Source organism: Ascochyta rabiei, chromosome 11 (genome assembly GCF_004011695.2).
Source record: "Ascochyta rabiei chromosome 11, complete sequence".
Lineage (NCBI taxonomy): Eukaryota > Fungi > Ascomycota > Dothideomycetes > Pleosporales > Didymellaceae > Ascochyta > Ascochyta rabiei.
Window position 1 is genome coordinate 919,841 of NC_082415.1, and position 18,586 is coordinate 938,426.

The window sequence follows — 18,586 nt, forward strand, 5'->3', positions numbered from 1 at the left end:
GTGTCAGAAACCTCCGAGGGGCTCGGCATCAGATGTAGGTCCGAAGCGCAGACAGTGAAACGTTGGCCGCGGACGCGAGGGGCAATCAGGGGCTTAGTAATGTGTCGTTCGGCAAAGCTGGCCCGGATGAGACACCGCATCTTCTCCCTCCCATGCCTAGAGCTAGAGTCCAGATTCGAGCTAAAGAATGTCCGACGCTGACTTGGCATGCAACGACCGGAGGTTGAATTCGTTACAGACATTCCCGAATACAAGCGTGTGTTCTCTCTGGAGGCACTCAGAGTAGCCTTATAGAAAGAAGCATGCAAGCTTTTAAGCACTGCGAGGACCACAAATTTGCTCAATGGAAGTTGAAGTCCGGCAGATTCATCATGTCGTTCCACATGTACGAACCCTCATCGTTCCAAATATCGAGCTGCGGTGTTGTGAAGAAGTCGAGGTTGGTTACCGTCTCCTTCACTTCGTTGTAGGACATGGCTGAGAAGGGCAGCGGGTCGCCAAAGCCCGAGATAGAGTCCAGAGAAGGGAACGGCTGTGTACCATCCGCGAGTGGTGGAGACACACCAAGCTGGTGCTGTGAAGTGGGAGGTGAAAAGGGTTGTGGAGGTACTCCGGACGCTGCCTCCAAGCTCGGTGCTTGTTTGACGAGGACTCGTAAAAATCGACCGTAGACGACAGAGGCACCGTTGCGATGGCTCGGCGAACTTCCAATGCGCTCCAGAACAGTCGCAGTTTCTTGTATGAGCTTGCGCACGCTGGGCGCTAGATTGTGGCAGCTACGTTTCCCAGACGTCGGTGCGCTCAGAGCGAGGGCGATATTCGCAGCAAAGCAAATCATCGTGACTGTATTGTTCGGCATCGACTTGAGGCGAGCTTCGCCTTGTATGGCAGCTCGCATGACGTTCAAGGCAGAAGATACCGCAGAAGCTCGGAAGGATCGCTTGACCTCTGGCGGTGCGCTAGGGTGGTTGAGTAGCATGCTGTAAGTCGAAAGCCGGGTATGCGTGACGAGGATCTCAACATAAGGAGGCAGTGTTTTATGTTCGAAATCGCCAATGACGGACGTCCATGTCCGAAGCCACCTGTCAAAGAACTCGTCAATCTCCCTCTCAATTTCGTGGGCAACCTTGAGACCGACGTCAATGACACGGTAGCCATCGCACCTCATTCTTACGTTGGCAAACAAATCGTCAAGGTCCCTGCGAAGAGCTCCCATCGACACTAGTGGGCCGTCTTGCGGATCCGCGTTTGGAGTGGAATGCCAATGATTGCAGTGTTGGATGAGCGGAGTCTTCGGGATACAGTAGCTGCGACCTCGAGCCAGGCACACACCTCGTTCGAGAACGAACAGGGCAATCCATACTCTCTCTCTCCGGCGCAGTAACCTCTGGCCCCATGCCGACTGTGCATCAACATCTTCGAGGCCATCCATCGTGAGTGCTTTGCCTGCGTCAAGACATTCGCCTCTCGGTATCTGCCTGATGAGGTCTGCGTTGAACGACGAGGACGGAGTTATCACCTTGTCCAGGGAGAGGTCCAGGGCGATGGCAAGAGCAGTGGCAAGGTAGAGACTCGTGTCATCGTCGGTGGCATGCTGTCCTGGCGGCATCCAGGGAATGCTGACCATGAACGCTAGAACAATCTCAACTGATCTGTACTTCTTGACGATGACCTGTTCGGCCAAGTATCGTCGATGAATGAGCAGTCTCTTAGCCAGAGACGCTGTTTCCGGCAGAAATACGGCGGTAAACGCCAGAAGAGTGGTGAAGAGGAACGATGAACGGTTCCGAACAAACTCCAAGGTGTGCACGACGGGGTCGAGGCCCCAACGAGTGTGTGCTAACTTCTGGTGGAAACTGTTCTCGTAAGCGTACGTAAGCCGTATTGTAATGTGGGACGTACTATGCGAGTAGTGTTTTGGCCTCCCCTTCGGTCACCAGCCCAATTTCAATGGGGTCGTAACCTTGCCCTTGATCGAGTTTGGCTTTCATCGGCAGAAAGAATTGATGCACGTCCAAGAAGGCACTATGCTCACTACCGTTGATTTTGCTTCCGGGCGTCGAGATGGCGTTGTCCAGTGTATGTGGCGATGTGATGCGAAGATCTGACGCGCGAGCAAGAAGTTGTAGAGGGTTCTCGACATCTTCCACTGCAAGCTGGTCGTCGCTCGAACCTCCGGCATGGTCTCTTTCTGAATGCTGGAGGGTTGCAGGAGGCTTCATGTCTCCTGGGTCCGACGAGAATGCATCATTGGCGTTGTTCAGTCTGGGCGTTTGAACAGACGGCGTGCCATCTTCGTCTTGCGCCTCGTTCAGTAGCCTTTGCAACTGCTCTAGTGTACTGCGGTGGGAAGGCGCATCGGATCTGCGTTTCTTGATTGCTTCTTCGACCTGAAAGATGGCTTTTTCGAGACCTGAACGTTTACTGGGAGATGGTGAGTGTGGTAGTCGAATCAGTGCCATCGGACTTACTTCTTCACGCCTTTCTGCCTGCCGATGTGGAACTCGGGTATCACGCACTCAGCCCCGAGATGCGTGCATCTTTCGCACCTTGGCGCTCCGTCATCGCGCCGGCATTTGATTTTACTCCTTCTACAGTTCAAGCAGGCTGCTTGCTTATATTTTTCCATGCGGCGATTTGGGCAGTGAGCGTCCAGTGCTTGATGTGTTCACCAGTAGGCTGGGATGGTGTCGTACAACGCGCGTAACTCTGGAAATCCACGCATACACTTTTTTTTTTCTGAGAAATCAAATCCCGGTCTTTCGTAATGTGTCTTTCTCAAAGCTAGAAGACTTCATGCATTCGCACAGTGACTCAGTGGACGGTTGCGCCGGTGAGGAGAGACTGATGTCCTCGGCTGCTGTCTCGGTGCATCAAATCGGGTAGGCGCTAGCGAATCCACTAGCTGTGGCCGAGAACGAGAGCTTCCCCTCCCCTGTCCAGCTTGAGACAAGGGCCAAGATGTTTGCTGCTCTGTCTGAGTTTGCGGTCACGAAAGGTAACAAGTAATTGTGGTATCAAAGCTAACTAGTACATGCAAAAGATGCTTGAGCGCATCGCTGTGTTCATTACATGTTGAAGATGTACAAGTTTATTACGTATTCAAGAAGTATATGTTTATTACGTTTTAAAAATGTACAGTTCATTACGTGTTAGAGATGTACAAGTTCATTACATGTTAAAAATGTACAGTTCATTACGTGTTGGAGATGTACAAGTTCATTACATGTTAAAAATGGACAAGTCCATCCACGTCTAGAGCTTGGGCGTGCTCTCCGTCTGACGCAAGCGAACCAGTCCCTGTAGCTGATTAGTGTTTGTGTGGACGCTGTTCTTGATATGCACGAACCTCTTGTACGCAGCTGGCGATGAGGGTGCCGCTGCGGGTGTACAATCTTTGAAAGACAAGGCCGCGGCCATCACCAGCCCACGTTGTCTCCATCTCTGAGAAGATCCACTCGTCTGCCCTGAAACTGCGAGGGTTGTGAAAGTAGATTGTGTGATCCAGGCTGACCATCATGCCGATCTCCGGTGTGTTGTCTTTCTTGACGGTCTCGCCGTTTCGAACGCTCCGTATGCGCTGTATGTCTGCCTCGTCCAAGTACTTCTGGCGTTTCAGCTCTGCATCGTCCATGGCAAGCAGCTTCTTGAGGACGTCTTCGTCGATGCTTGACTTGGACTTGCTCTTGCGTTGTGTGGAGTAGCGCCAGAGCTTGTGGACTCGAGCAATGGTGCCGATGAAGTAGCTGTCTGACATGTATGCGATGGCGGAGAGGTGCGCTTCGTGTCCCCCTTCTGGAGAGATGGTGCCGCGGGCTTTCATCCACTGCCTGCACTTTTTGGTGTGAGCAAAGGGCGAATCGTCTGGGTGGTGTCAGCGTGACGCCGCGTCAGTCGTTGGAGGCCGTGGGTGCATACCATTTTCAATGTCTAGTCGCTGACTCTGGAACGGACCGGTGTCGTTGCCGCCGTGGGATTCCCAGTCGTCTTTGTCTTCAGCTGGGTCCGGCACGTCTGGCATGGGGTAGGCGTGCTCGACCATTTTTTCTCCTCCGCTGTTCTGTCGCACAAAGCTCATGGTGGTTGTGAAGATGACTTTGCCCCGCTGTCGCGCCTGCACCGTTCTTGTGGCAAACGACTTTCCGGAGCGCACCCTCTCGACATGGTATATGATGGGTATGTCGGCGTTGCCAGCCAGGACAAAGTAGCAGTGCATGGAGTGGACGGTGAAGTCGGCAGGCACCGTCTTCTGGGCCGCGCTGAGGGTCTGTGCAATGGCTGCGCCGCCAAAGATGCCTCTTGCACCGGGGGGATGCCACATGGGGCGGGTGTTTGTAAAGAGGTCCGGGTCGATGTCGGTCAGCTCGGTCAGCTCGAGGACATTTTCAATGTGAGACTGCTTCTCGTTGACTGGCGGGGGGCGGATGAGGGTGCCCATGGTTGCGAGGCCGTTGGGTGTGGGTGGGTGTGGGTGGGTGTGAAGAGGGTGAAGAGGGTGAAGAGGGTGAAGAGGGTGAAGAGGGTGAAGAGGGTGAAGAGGGTGAAGAGGGTGAAGAGGGTGAAGAGGGTGAAGAGGGTGAAGAGGGTGAAGAGGGTGAAGAGGGTGAAGAGGGTGAAGAGGGTGAAGAGGGTGAAGAGGGTGAAGAGGGTGAAGAGGGTGAAGAGGGTGAAGAGGGTGAAGAGGGTGAAGAGGGTGAAGAGGGAGTTGCTGGAGGTGTGTGTCTGGAAGAAGAAGAACAGACTGGGTGCATGTGGGTGTGCATGTGCAATGAATGGCAGGGCGACAGCTAAACACGGGGAGCGTCGAGCATTCTCCTCGAACCGAGGCATAGATAGCTGGCCCAATACGGACGCACTGCCGTAGAAAGGCCGACAGCGCAGTCCAACATTGAACCTGTGGACGGTCAGGGGCAGAGGGCACATGCGTTGGTCCCCAGCAGCGGGCGGTGCTGGGATTTGCAGGTCTTGGACGGCCCGTGTGGACTGCAGTCTTGCTTCATGGCTGGCCTGGGTGCCTGGGTGGTAGGGGCAGGACACGGCTGACTAACGGACGATCGGGCAAAGAGGCGCTTCCCCGTATTGGGCGGCGCGGATGACGTCCACGCATGTGTTCCTGGATTGCGTGCCAAAGCGTGCCGAGTCCAATGTGCGCCGCTGCGCTCCCTCCTGCACATCCTCGATCCTCGATCCACGAGCCACGAGCCAGCGCCCGAGGCCGTTCTTCGCGTCTGCCAGCGCCCGAGGCCGTTCTTCGCGTCTGCCAGCGCCCGAGGCCGTTCTTCGCGTCTGCCACCGCCCGACCGCCGCCGCGACGTGGATTGTGGATTGAGATTGACATGTCGCGAGCCGCCGCCGCCTGATCCACTGCCTCCCGACTCTGGACCTCGCACCATGGCGGACACGCACCCCGAGCTGCAGGCGAAGCTGCACGCGCTGGACCACGAGCTGGAAGAGGGCGACATTACGCAGAAAGGGTCCGTCACCGCCTTCCCCACACCAGCTTGCACGTCCCGTCACGCCCCGTCACGCCCGTCGAGGCTCGTCACGTCCCCCGTCCCCCGCCGCACGTCCAGCACGCCCAGCACGTCCTGCACGCCCAGCACGCCTGCACGCCCAGCACGCCTGCACGCCTGCACATCTCAACGCCTGCACGCCTGCACATCTCAACGCCTGCACGCCTGCACATCTCAACGCCTGCACGCCTGCACACCTACACGCCTGCACACCTGCACACCTGCACACCTGCACACCTACACACCTACACGCCTGCACATCTGCGCTAACGACCCGCACAGCTACGAGAAGCGCAGGACCGTCCTCCTGTCGCAGTACCTGGGCCCCGACCACGCCGCCCAGCTGCAACACGACCTGCGCCAGAGCCCGCCCCAGAGCGAGGGCCCCGCCTCGCGCACCGCTTCGCGCACCGCCTCGCTCGCTGCCCTCTCTGGCCCCCAGGGCCCCGCCGTGGACCCCCGCGCCAGCATTGCCTCGTCCACCTTCGAGTATGCGCCCCCCTCCACCACCGCTGCCCCCGCGGCCACCACCCAGTACATGGCCTACCCGCCCAGCCAGGTCGGCCGCTTCCAGGAGAGGCAGCTGGGCCTGCGCACCCCCTCGCTGCAGCGCGCCCCCTCCCAGGGCAGCGAGACCTTCCTCCCGCGCCCCCAGACGCCCGAGTACGGCTACTCGCGCGAAGGCACCATGATGGGCGCCAACTACGCCTTCAACCCGGACACCCAGCAGGCCTACGACCCCGCCTTCCCCGACCCCGGCGCCGATGCGAGCCGCCGGAGCACCATGCTCGATGTCAACCAGGGCTACTTCTCCGACTTCACCGGCCAGCAGATGCAGGACCAGCCCGACGCCTACGGGGGCCCCAACCGCTACTCCTCTGGCGACGCCTTCTCCCCCACCGCCGCCCTGCCCCCGCCCATGATGAACCCCGGCGATCTCCCCCACGGCGCCGTCATCCAGACCATGATGCCTCTCGAGCCGCGAGACCTGCCCTTTGACGTATACGACCCGCACAACCCAAACATCCAAATGTCAAAGTTCGACAACATTGGCGCCGTCCTTCGCCACCGAGGCCGCACGCAGCCACGCCAAACCGCCTTCTGGGTGCTCGACGCAAAGGGCAAGGAGACGGCCTCGATTTCTTGGGAGAAGGTCGCAAGTCGCGCCGAGAAGGTGGCCAAAGTCATCAAGGACAAGAGCAACCTGTATCGAGGCGACAGGGTCGCACTGGTCTACAGAGACACCGAGGTGATCGAGTTCGTCGTCGCTCTGCTGGGCTGCTTCATCGCTGGCGTTGTCGCAGTGCCCATCAACAGCGTCGACGACTACCAAAAGCTCATTCTTCTCCTGACCACCACACAAGCGCATCTCGCCCTGACCACCGACAACAACCTGAAGGCTTTCCACCGCGACATAAGCCAGAACCGCCTGAAGTGGCCTAGTGGGGTCGAGTGGTGGAAGACAAACGAGTTTGGCAGTCACCACCCTAAGAAGCACGACGACACAGCGACGCTGCAGGTCCCAGAAGTGGCCTACATTGAGTTCTCACGCGCCCCGACTGGCGACTTGCGAGGTGTCGTCCTCAGCCATCGCACCATCATGCACCAAATGGCCTGCGTCAGCGCAATCGTCTCCACCATTCCCACCGGGCGCGAGACCTCGGACACCTTCAGCGGCAATCTGCGCGACAAGAATGGCAAGTTCATTGCCCCTCCCTCTCGAACATCGCCTACCGAGGTGATTCTCAGTTACCTCGACCCGCGCGAGAGCGCAGGCATGATCTTGGGCGTTCTCTATGCCGTCTACGGCGGACACACCACCGTCTGGCTGGAACCCCCGACCATGGAGACGCCTGGTCTCTACGCCCATCTCATCACCAAATACAAGGCGACTATTCTGATTGCAGACTACCCAGGCCTGAAGCGTGCTGCCTACAACTACCAGCAGGATCCAATGGCTACCCGCAACTACAAGAAGAACGCAGATCCCAACTTTGGCTCAGTCAAGATATGCCTCATCGATACCTTGACCGTGGACTGCGAGTTCCACGACATCCTAGGTGATCGCTGGTTCAGGCCGCTGCGGAACCCAAGAGGCCGCGAGCTCATTGCCCCGATGCTGTGCTTACCGGAGCATGGCGGTATGATTGTCTCTGTCCGCGATTGGCTGGGCGGCGAAGAACGTATGGGCTGCCCGTTGAGCATCGAGGAAGATTACGAAGAGGACGACGACAAAGGGGTGGAGAACAACACCAACGGCTATTCCAGCTTGATCGGCGGTGGCACGACCAACAAGAAGTCCAAGCAGAAGAAGAGCCGCAATGAGCTGCTAGAGATACTGCTGGACAAGGAAGCGCTCAAGATGAACGAAATCGTCGTGGTAGCTATTGGAGAGGAAGCCAGCAAGCGCGCAAATGAGCCAGGTACCATGAGGGTGGGAGCCTTCGGATATCCCATCCCAGATGCAACGCTTGCTGTGGTAGACCCAGAAACCAACCTTCTCTGCTCTCCCTATTCCGTGGGAGAGATCTGGGTCGACTCGCCATCACTCTCGGGCGGGTTCTGGCAGCTGCAGAAGCACACCGAGACCATCTTCCACGCTCGTCCGTACCGGTTCGTCGAAGGAAGCCCAACCCCACAGTTGCTGGAGCTTGAGTTCCTTCGCACAGGGCTTCTCGGCTGCGTAGTCGAAGGTAAGATCTTCGTACTCGGGCTCTACGAGGACAGGATACGTCAAAGAGTCGAGTGGGTTGAGCACGGTGTTTTGGAGGCCGAGCACCGCTACTTCTTCGTGCAACACCTGGTCACCAGCATCATGAAGTCGGTGCCTAAGATTTACGATTGGTAGGTCGGATGATCACGTGTCCATGATCACTGCTAATGCGCTGCAGCTCGGCTTTCGATTCCTACGTCAATGGCGAGTATTTGCCGATTATCCTGATTGAGACCCAGGCTGCATCGACAGCGCCGACCAACCCAGGAGGGCCACCCCAGCAGCTCGATGTGCCTTTCTTGGACTCGCTGTCGGAACGCTGCATGGAGGTCCTGTATCAAGAGCACCATCTCAGAGTGTACTGTGTAATGATCACAGCACCCAACACCCTTCCCCGAGTCATGAAGAACGGCAGACGTGAGATTGGCAACATGCTCTGCCGCAGAGAGTTCGACAATGGTTCGCTTCCCTGCGTTCATGTCAAATTCGGCGTAGAACGATCCGTGCAGAACATCGCCCTAGGTGATGACCCTGCTGGCGGGATGTGGTCCTACGACGCGTCCATGGCTCGACAGCAATACCTCATGATGCAGGACAAGCAATACTCTGGAGTGGATCATCGGGAAGTCGTCATCGACGATCGCACGTCAACACCACTCAATCAGTTTTCGAACATCCACGACCTCATGCAATGGCGTGTGTCACGTCAGGCGGAGGAGCTTGCCTACTGTACCATCGATGGCAGAGGCAAAGAGGGCAAGGGCGTCAACTGGAAGAAGTTCGACCAAAAGGTCGCCGGTGTCGCCATGTACCTCAAGAACAAGGTCAAGGTCCAGCCTGGCGACCATCTCTTGCTCATGTACACGCACTCCGAGGACTTTGTGTACGCGGTGCACGCCTGTTTCGTACTGGGCGCTGTCGCCATTCCCATGGCGCCCATTGACCAGAACAGGCTCAACGAAGATGCACCGGCCTTGCTCCACATTGTCGCCGACTTCAAAATCAAGGCGCTTCTGGTCAATGTTGATGTCGATCATCTCATGAAGGTCAAGCAGGTCTCCCAACACATCAAGCAATCCGCGGCCATTCTGAAGGTCAACATACCGCACATCTACAACACGACAAAGCCACCTAAGCAGTCAAGCGGATGTCGTGATTTGGGCCTGACCATTAGACCTGCTTGGGTCCAAGCCGGTTATCCAGTCCTCGTCTGGACGTACTGGACGCCAGACCAGCGGCGTGTCGCAGTGCAACTAGGGCACAACAATATCATGGCTCTCTGCAAGGTTCAGAAGGAGACTTGCCAGATGACCAGCACAAGGCCGGTGCTTGGATGTGTGCGAAGTACCGTTGGTCTGGGATTCATTCATACCTGCATCATGGGCATCTTCCTCGCTGCACCCACCTACCTCGTCTCGCCGGTCGACTTTGCCCAAAACCCGAATCTTTTGTTCCAAACCATGTCGAGATACAAGATCAAGGATGCATATGCAACAAGCCAGATGCTGGACCACGCCATAGCACGAGGCGCGGGCAAGGCAATGCATCTTCACGAGCTGAAGAATCTAATGATTGCGACCGACGGCCGACCTCGGGTCGATGTTTGTGAGTATTGCTATCGAAACATTTTCAGCAAGCGCTTACCCACTCTTAGACCAACGGTGCCGCGTACACTTCGCACCCGGCGGGCTCGACCGAACAGCCATCAACACGGTGTATTCGCACGTTTTGAATCCCATGGTCGCGTCGCGATCTTACATGTGTATTGAGCCGATCGAGCTGCATCTCGACGTCAACGCGTTACGACGCGGACTCATCATGCCAGTCGACCCAGATGTCGAGTCGAACGCTCTGCAAGTGCAAGACTCTGGCATGGTGCCTGTGAGCACACAGATTAGCATCGTCAACCCCGAGACCAACCAGCTGTGTCTAGTTGGTGAATACGGTGAGATCTGGGTACAGTCCGAGGCAAATGCACACAGCTTCTATGGCTCTAAAGACCGGCTCGATGCGGAGCGATTTAATGGGAGGACCCTTGACGGGGACCCGAACGTCAGATACGTCCGTACTGGAGATCTTGGATTCCTGCACAATGTAACAAGACCTATCGGTCCTGGTGGAGCACCGGTGGACATGCAGGTCCTGTTCGTACTTGGCAGTATAGGCGACACTTTCGATGTTAACGGCTTGAACCACTTCAGCATGGACATCGAACAGTCAGTTGAACGCTGCCACCGGAACATCATTCCCGCAGGCTGCGCTGTGTTCCAGGCTGGGGGTCTGGTTGTTGTCGTCGTGGAGATTTTCCGTCGCAACTTCCTCGCATCTATGGTCCCTGTCATTGTCAACGCTGTCCTCAATGAGCATCAGCTTGTCATTGACATTGTTGCTTTTGTTTCAAAGGGCGACTTCCACCGCTCGCGACTCGGCGAGAAACAGAGGGGCAAGATCCTCGCAGGCTGGGTTACGCGCAAGATGCGCACCATTGCCCAATACAGCATCCGCGATCCCAATGGGTCTGATGTGCAGATGATTAGTGAAGAGCCCGTCGGGCGAACAAGCACATCAACCTTCATGCGAGGCCCAGCCAGCACTAAGGGGTCCCTGCGCGCAAGCAGCACTCTTGGTCTCACTGCGCAAGCGCAACTCAACAGCATGCACCTTTCGCATCGCACCTCTATGCAGGAGCTGTCCGCACAGCAGCAGTACCCGCCTGGCATCGCCGAAATGTCAGCGCAGCCAGATCAAAGCTACGGCAACTATCCACCCCAACAGGACATCTCGGAGCTAGAAACTCGAGCACAATCTCTGTCTCTCAATCCCAACCACTCCACTTCTTCGTTCGAAGAAGGCGATAGAAATGAGCGGACACCTACAGACCAAAGGCGCGAGCTCTTGCCCAATCTGCAGCAGGATCCCTTGATGGACTACTCGCCCATTGACCCAGCGGGCGCGGGTGTATTCGACAGTCCAGTCGACGGCCCTGCCCACGGCGGACACTACCATCACCAACAACAGCAACAGCAACAGCAACAGCAACAGCATCAACAGCAGCACCCACTTGAGCAACACAACGAGCCAATCCCGAGCATCCTGAGGGTGGGCAGCGCCAAGCCTGAAGAGCCACTGCAGTACCAGCCCATGCAGTACCAGCCCATGCAGTACCAGCAGTACCAGCCCGAACCCCAACACCAGCAGTACCAACAGTACCAGCCGCAGCACGACGAGCTGCGGCGGCAGTACTCCAGCGAGGACGACGAATACGGGCGGGCGGGCGGCGGCGGCGGCGGGCTGCGCGTCGCGAATCGAGACTCGACCGCCAGCAACGACAGCTGGACGCGCGACGCGCTCGCGCAGATGAACTTTGCGGGCTCGTCGCCCGGGCAGGCCAAGTGAGGTGTTGAAGTCCATCCTAGACGGAGCCATGTTGGATGTTGTAAACTAGGTAGTCGTGCGTGAGATGAGCACAGAACGTAGACGAACAGCCGAGTTGGTAGAAAGCGAAGCGAAGTGCGAGATATGGCGTTGAATCGAACAAACATTTTTATTCCTGTTTATTCCCTTTATTGCTATACCCCATGGACGCGATCCACGTTCATCATGCCGGTGTAGTTTTTTTTCTTTTTTGGTTTTTTTTTTTTCTTTGGTTGTTCTTGATCCCAGAAGCCCAACCCCGGAAAGGAAGAACGAAAAAAAAAAAAAGAGATGAAAGAAAAAATACAGTGCATGCACTTCCACACTCGCCCGCGCTGCGTACGCACCCAGAAAGAGGCACGACGGGGGCTGGTGGACTGTGAGCGAGGACGAGTGCGAATAGCAGTGCAGCGAGTGCGAATAGCAGTGCAGCGAGCGCAAATAGCAGTGCAGCGAGCAAGAGTGGGAGCGAGGACCAGAACCAGCGAGTCGACTGCACCCGCACAGCGCCGTCCTGGTCTGCTTATGCGGTCGCGATGCAGCGGTTTCCAGCGTGTGTGGACGTGGATTAGCCCATCTTGTGGCTTTTAGCAGCGAGCGAGCTACAGTTGTCGCGCCCGTTCGACTCCCGGGCAGTGGCATCGCAGTACACAGTTCGTACTCAGCGGGTCCGGTCTGCGTCGGCGAGAAACACTGCTTCGTCCTGCTAATCGTCGACCCAATGTCCACTCTACCTAGGTACCTACCTACCTACGACAGGCAAGCTCCTCCGGTTGCATCGACACGTGAGTGCCAGAGCCCGCCAGAGCAGGACCAAGCATTGTGGTTGTAGGAGTGCTAAGATATCGAAATGTTTCATGTTGATGGAGTCCATGGCTGGGCATTGGCAGTCGCCGCTGGTGGGTGGTGGTGCGCTAGCTGCATTGGGCGTGGTGCGTGGTGGGAGCGTTTCATTAAGCTTTTTTGACGGGTGGTGGTGGTGGTGCTGTGTGCAAGTGTGTGCAAGTGCGTGTGGTGTTGGTGAGCGCGCGGGAAGAGGCTTCGAGAAGGTTGCGGTGCTGGGGCTGGGGCTGGTGCTGGGGCTGGGGGCGTAGAGGTTGGTCGGGGTGGACGTGGTGGAGAGGGCGATGCGCTGTGAGCCAGCCAGCCAGCGAGCGAGTCGCTCGTTGGCGTTGCTGCTAGCCGCCTGTGCTACCCTACCCATACCAGCACAACTCACCTTGCGCATCGCTGGCTGCGGTTTCGATGCTCGGCGGCAACGGTGGCCGGATGTCACGGGTGCCTGAGATTCCAGCGAGGTTGGAACATCCTGCAGCGGCGCTGATGAACCGATCGAGCATGTCCGCCACCTCGGCATCTGAGATGGAGAGGGAATTTGCTTGTCATTACCTGATCGCAGTCCATGGTGCGTTCCCACTCAGATAGTTCGGGATGCAGGAACAGGCACGAAGGATTTGGGTGGAGAGCCGGTTGTGTTGTGTCTGAGTCGTGGTGTTTCTTCAATTTCCAAACAATACATGTCGTGAAATTGGCCCGCAGGTCGAGTGTCTTCATGCACCTCTCTCCATTGGGACGTGGCGGTTTCGGAGCTCCCGCTGTCGCGATAGACGAGCACGACGACGGCAAGGCTCTGCGTGTTTCGACAGCGGTACCAACCACGGGCGTCATCAGCTCGAAACGCGAAACCGGACGTTTTCATGCAGAGCCGGACCACCGACTGTGGTGTGTCAAGTTTCGATATTCCTGCCGCTATTGGGTGTTTGAAGGCCACGATGGGATTGCCTTGGGAGAGTGCGCGGGTCTTGGGTGGGGGCTTCCATCGTCTTCTCGTCGCGTGGCGCAGGCGTGATCCGAGCACGATGGCTTGGCATGGATTGCACATGGCTCTCGCTTTTCTCGACGACAGGGCACGTCCAGCAGGCGGGTACGTCGAGCAGTCGGGCACGTCCGCCACAGCCGTCAGGGCACGTCAGAAGACGTCCAAGCCAGCCCGTTACCCGCCGGACAGCGGACTTGAAATGGCGGACCGGCCAGGTCCAACAGCAGCGGAGTGTGTCTTAGGCGCCCTTTGTGGAGATTGGCAAGGCTCTGCGCTTTCTTGGACGGAGGGGAGAGGAGATGGTAAGATTGCAAGAGGAGGCCAGGGACGGAGCATCGGAGGGCCGCCACGATTGATGACGGATTTGGAAGATCCGCACAGGCATCACGACGAGCGGCCGTTCCAGACAGCCGGAGTCTGCAGACGAAAATGGATGTGCAGGTGGGGTTCTTTCGCGCGGGAGTCTTGGGACCCCCGTGTTCATCTGGCCATGCTGGTGCAATTTCTGCTTCCAGCGCTGGGTGTTGTCAAGGCCGAGCGCGGGCAAGAGGCGAGAGAAGACAGAAGAGAGAAGACAGAAGAGAGAAGACAGAAGAGAGAAGAGAGAAGAGAGAGTTGGGCTGCTGTGTGCTCGTACACAGCGTACGGCATACGAGGTGTTCAACAGGACGGCATACGAGGTGTTCAACAGGACGGCATGCTATGTACGACGTATCCAACAAGACGGCGCCTCGAGCGGACAGCCAGGGCAAGACGGAGCTCGGCAGCAGCAGCAGCAGCGTCACGACGAGTGGCGGCCTGGCCCGCTCGCCGGCCTTGGTGGCTCGTTGGCCAGTCGAAAGACGGTGAGCTGAGGCTCTGCAGGGATTGCACGCTGGCCGTTTCGACGGCGCTGCCAGGCACGTCCGTCGACTGGTTGGCCGCTGCAGCACTGCCCCTGGCTTGCGGCTGGCCGTTTCACGCCGCGCGACGATTCGGGTGGGGCGGGCGCTCCATTGGCTGACCTGCGCTCCTACACTCAAGACATGCCCTCTCCGCCCACAAGTTCGTCCTGTCCCCCCGACCAGCTCTTCACCGCGGATCGTTTCCCTGTTGTCCTAGATTTCATTCGCTTCCGCTCCGTCCTGTTTGCTCCTTCGCTACGGCAACAGTGTACATACCCTCGTTTTTCTCTCGCCTGATCCACGACCCATTCCACGCCACACGTCACTCCCCTTCACCCGCACCCTGCACTTGGACCGACGCACGGCGGCTTATTGAGTGGGAGCCCCCGCTATCGACACTTGCTCGACACCTGCTCGACTCTTGCTCTCTTCACGCCCACATTCACTTCTGTGCCCAGCCTCTCCTTGGTCACGACCGTAAGACGTCATTTGCTCCCACCACCTCGACCGTGCTGTGCATTGTCGACACTCTCTTTGAAGCGCACAGGAACACTGTACAAGACACTGTGATGCATTCGCGGTGACCAGCCCTCTTCTTTATCCCACACTGTCAACATCGGTTTGCTTCTCCACCACCTCGACCACGCACATCGCCCCCTGGGATAGAGCTTCGACCTTGTTCTCGCAATTCCTCCTGGTACCACCTTTCCACCCTCGCACCTGGTTGTGCAATCGATATTCATGTCCCATCTCGCCCACTTCAACACCCACCTCCGCTCTCCGCACTCGCACTCGCATTCCTCGGCAGCAAAGGCCCTCGCGACCCTGTACAACAACAAACAAACCATCCGAGACATCGCACACATGTCCGACCTCGCCGTCTCCCCGCCAGAGCAGCCCGTCCTCAATGCCTCCCTCACACGGCGCCACTTCCTCGAAGGCTGGGATGCCGCCGACTTCGACAGCCTCAAGTACTCGTACGGCCTGACGGGTGTGGACCAAATCGGAAACTTCCTCTGGGTCGACACCTTCCTGTACATGCTGGTCGGCATGGCCGTTGTGCTGCTGGGCCTGCGCGTGGCCAACATGTGGTGGCGCCACAACCGCCACTTGACCGTCATGGGCAACCCTTCACGGCAGGCCTACTGGGCCACCAACCAGACATCCTGGTGGCCCTGGCTCAACCGCCATCTGCTGCAGGCCCCGCTGTGGAAGAAGAAGCACAACGCCCAGTTCCAGATCAGCAGCGCCATCGACAACGGAACGCTGCCCGGACGATGGCACACCATCATGCTGGTCATCTATGTTGGCCTGAACGTTGCGTGGTGCGTGGCGCTGCCGTACAGCGTCCTGGACCACAAGGAGACGATTGCTTCGCTGCGTGGTCGCAGTGGAACGCTGGCCGCGCTCAACTTGATCCCCACCATCCTCTTCGCGCTCCGCAACAACCCGCTCATCACCCTCCTCCAGGTCTCGTACGACGACTTCAACCTCTTCCACCGCTGGGCCGCCCGCATCACCATCCTGGAGGCCATTGTCCACACCGTCGCGTGGATGTACAACACGGCCGATGGCGCTGGCTGGGCGGCTGTCTCCAACGGCCTCCGCAACGAGGGCTCCTACGGCTGGGGCATGGTCGGCACCGTCGCCTTTACCATCATCGGCATCCAGGCCTGGTCGCCCTTCCGCCACGCCTTCTACGAGACGTTCCTCTCGATCCACCGCCTCATGGTCATTGCCGCGCTCGTCGGCCTCTACAAGCACCTCGAGCTGCACGCCCTGCCGCAGGTCCCCTGGATGCATCTCATCTTCTTCTTCTGGGCCGCCGAGTGGTCCTGCCGCCTTGCATCCATCACCTACTACGGCCTCTCGCTCAAGCAGCGATCGCGCATCCGCGTCGAGGCCATGCCCGGCGAGGCCGTCCGCGTCACCATCGACATGGTCCGCGAGTGGACGCCGCGTCCCGGGTGCCACGTGCACATGTGGATGCCCGCCCTGGCCGGACTGCATAGCCACCCCTTCTCCGTCGCCTGGGCTCCGACCCTGACCCCGGAGTCGAAAGAAATGACGCTCCCCATCCTCGAAGGCGATGCCCTCATGGCCCCGGGGACGCCTCAAAAATCCAAACAAATCTCCCTCATCTGCCGCGCCCGCACCGGCCTGACGCGCAAGATGTACGAGCGCGCCTGCAAGTCCCCCAACGAGACCTTTTCGACCTGGGGCTTCATCGAGGGCCCGTACGGCGGACACCACAGTCTCGATTCCTACGGGACGCTCGTCCTGTTCGCCGGCGGCGTGGGGATCACGCACCAAGTCATGTACCTCAAGCACCTGATCAACGGCTTCCACCGCGGCACGACAGCGACGCAAAAAATCGTCCTCATCTGGACCGTCCCGGACAGCGACTGCCTGGAGTGGGTGCGTCCGTGGATGGACGAGGTGCTGCGCATGCCGGGCCGCAAGCAAGTGCTGCGCATCAAGCTCTTCATCTCGCGGCCCAAGGGGCGCGTCGAGAGCAGCAGCGACACGGTCAAGATGTTCGCCGGCCGGCCCAAGATGGACACGCTGATTGAAGAGGAGGTGCGCGGGCGTGTCGGCGCCGTCGCCGTCACTGTCTGCGCTAGCGGCGGCATGGCGGATGGAGTGCGCGCTGCAGTCAGGCCGTGGATGACGGAGGGGTGTGTGGATTTCATCGAAGAGGCGTTTACTTATTAGAATCCACCTCTTCCTTTCTTCGTCCACATTGCCTCTTCTTCCGCTCCATGCCCGGCTTGTTCTTCCGCTCCATGCTCGGCTTGTACGTATCCCCCCTCTTTTTTTTCTTCTTGAACTACTCTTTCGCTTCTTGTATGTACCTTTACTCGTTCCTAATCATTTACTCGTTTGTCTCGTCCTCCTCCTTGGCCTCGTAGCATAGCACAGCATGTCATGTCATGTCTCTCGCATCCCTTGCATCCACGAAGCATAGCGTCGTTTTCAGTCATAGTTCTCGTTTCTCTTTTCCTTTCTTTCTTTTCCTTTCTGAAGCTTTCCTGAGCAGCCAGGTCAGATCGTAGCGTGGAGTAGGAGTAGGTGTAGGCGTAGTTGTATCGCAGTCTCGCGCGCCGTCGTGTAGGAGTAGAACATAGCGTGGCGCAGCGTAGCGTGGCGCGGCGTGGTGCAGAGCCGTAGATTCGTGAAGCCGTAGACGGGCGCGTCCAAATACCCAAAAGTCCCCCACCTCGTCTCGCCTCTCTTTTCGATTGCTCGACGTGACGTGGTGTACTTCGTGTCCGTGTGTGTGTGTGTGTGTGTGTGTGTGTGTGTGTGATGCAATGCGATATACCACACACCACAACCCCCCAGGCACCCTCCAAAACACGCCGGGTCGCAGTGCCGCAGACCAACGCCGCCGTGGAACGAGACGGAGTGCGAGGTACGCAGCCACTCGACTCCAGTCGACCTCTCCACCCACCACCCACCACCCACTACTGCGGACGCTTATCTCCTGGACCGTGGTTTGTAGTGTCGTCGTGTTGGAATGCACTGTACTGTGCCGTACTGTACGATGCTGTACTGTATCTAACCACTATTTCCCCTCGGCTTGAGGTTAGCGTAGGAACAACAGCAACAGCAACAGCAACAGCCACAAAGCCACAAAGCCACAAAGCCACAGCAACAAACAAACACAAAGACGTATATATATACATATATATATATATATACACGTACATGGTACCACAAAGCGCAACCCCAACACCCCCTCCTTTCCTTTCTCTCTCCTTTCCTTTCTCTCTCCTTTCCTTTCTCTCTCCTTTCCTTTCTCTCTCCTTTCCTTTCTCTCTCCTTTCCTTTCTCTCTCCTTTCCTTTCTCTCTCCTTTCCTTTCTCTCTCCTTTCCTTTCTCTCTCCTTTCCTTTCTCTCCCCCTCTTCACCTCACCGTTCTCCTTCCTCCTCGTACCCTCAGCCTTCCACCCCTTGGCTACATCCCCTTGTGAACAAGTGACAGAGGGATCTGTATAAGTGTAGATGAGAGTATTTTATTCTATCTTGTGTAGGATATATAGTGTAGTGTAATGTAGTATAGCATCTATACAGCAGTAATACAGCAGTAATACAGCATCTATACAGTAGTAGTGCAGTAGTAGTGCAGTGGTAGTGCAGTAGTAGAATACAGGCTGTAGGGAGAGAGAAGGAGAAGGGAAGGGAAGAAGAAGGGAAGGGAAGAAGAAGGGAAGGGAAGAAGGAAGGGGATGTAATCGTG

The 18,586-nt window shown here is 57.5% G+C and overlaps 5 protein-coding genes across 5 annotated transcripts, besides 19 other annotated features; 3 read left to right on the top strand and 2 right to left on the bottom strand.

Moving 5' to 3' along the window:
* Positions 1–340: 340 nt before the first annotated feature.
* On the bottom strand, positions 341–2,462 carry EKO05_0006876 (uncharacterized protein; the record flags this gene model as incomplete). Its single annotated transcript, XM_038940805.2, has 2 exons — positions 341–1,856; positions 1,903–2,462. 2 exons carry the CDS (start codon positions 2,460–2,462, stop codon positions 341–343), a joined length of 2,076 nt encoding a protein of 691 aa, XP_038797404.2.
* Positions 2,463–3,255: 793 nt separating this feature from the next.
* On the bottom strand, positions 3,256–4,438 carry EKO05_0006877 (Palmitoyl-CoA hydrolase; the record flags this gene model as incomplete). The annotated part of the gene is made up of 3 exons (XM_038940916.2): positions 3,256–3,300; positions 3,350–3,864; positions 3,919–4,438. The coding sequence occupies 3 exons, from the start codon at positions 4,436–4,438 to the stop codon at positions 3,256–3,258; spliced, it is 1,080 nt and encodes a 359-aa protein (XP_038797405.2).
* Positions 4,439–4,477: 39 nt separating this feature from the next.
* Positions 4,478–4,703: a tandem repeat.
* Positions 4,704–5,169: 466 nt separating this feature from the next.
* Positions 5,170–5,205: a tandem repeat.
* Positions 5,206–5,391: 186 nt separating this feature from the next.
* Positions 5,392–11,622, top strand: EKO05_0006878 (uncharacterized protein; the record flags this gene model as incomplete). Its single annotated transcript, XM_059636905.1, has 4 exons — positions 5,392–5,474; positions 5,796–8,357; positions 8,405–9,831; positions 9,881–11,622. The coding sequence occupies 4 exons, from the start codon at positions 5,392–5,394 to the stop codon at positions 11,620–11,622; spliced, it is 5,814 nt and encodes a 1,937-aa protein (XP_059492888.1).
* Positions 6,399–6,432: a tandem repeat.
* Positions 11,239–11,270: a tandem repeat.
* Positions 11,492–11,516: a tandem repeat.
* A 216-nt stretch (positions 11,623–11,838) lies between the features above and the next one.
* Positions 11,839–11,871: a tandem repeat.
* A 499-nt stretch (positions 11,872–12,370) lies between these two features.
* Positions 12,371–12,394: a tandem repeat.
* A 215-nt stretch (positions 12,395–12,609) lies between these two features.
* Positions 12,610–12,663: a tandem repeat.
* A 34-nt stretch (positions 12,664–12,697) lies between these two features.
* Positions 12,698–12,728: a tandem repeat.
* A 49-nt stretch (positions 12,729–12,777) lies between these two features.
* Positions 12,778–12,799: a tandem repeat.
* A 538-nt stretch (positions 12,800–13,337) lies between these two features.
* On the top strand, positions 13,338–14,462 carry EKO05_0006879 (uncharacterized protein; the record flags this gene model as incomplete). The annotated part of the gene is made up of 1 exon (XM_038946243.2): positions 13,338–14,462. One exon carries the CDS (start codon positions 13,338–13,340, stop codon positions 14,460–14,462), a length of 1,125 nt encoding a protein of 374 aa, XP_038797408.2.
* Positions 14,006–14,073: a tandem repeat.
* Positions 14,223–14,239: a tandem repeat.
* Positions 14,463–15,084: 622 nt separating the features above from the next.
* On the top strand, positions 15,085–17,058 carry EKO05_0006880 (uncharacterized protein; the record flags this gene model as incomplete). The annotated part of the gene is made up of 1 exon (XM_038946244.1): positions 15,085–17,058. One exon carries the CDS (start codon positions 15,085–15,087, stop codon positions 17,056–17,058), a length of 1,974 nt encoding a protein of 657 aa, XP_038797409.1.
* Positions 17,059–17,336: 278 nt separating this feature from the next.
* Positions 17,337–17,366: a tandem repeat.
* Positions 17,367–17,617: 251 nt separating this feature from the next.
* Positions 17,618–17,652: a tandem repeat.
* Positions 17,653–17,789: 137 nt separating this feature from the next.
* Positions 17,790–17,811: a tandem repeat.
* Positions 17,812–17,864: 53 nt separating this feature from the next.
* Positions 17,865–17,903: a tandem repeat.
* A 41-nt stretch (positions 17,904–17,944) lies between these two features.
* Positions 17,945–17,969: a tandem repeat.
* A 50-nt stretch (positions 17,970–18,019) lies between these two features.
* Positions 18,020–18,047: a tandem repeat.
* A 457-nt stretch (positions 18,048–18,504) lies between these two features.
* Positions 18,505–18,574: a tandem repeat.
* The last annotated feature ends 12 nt before the right edge of the window (positions 18,575–18,586 follow it).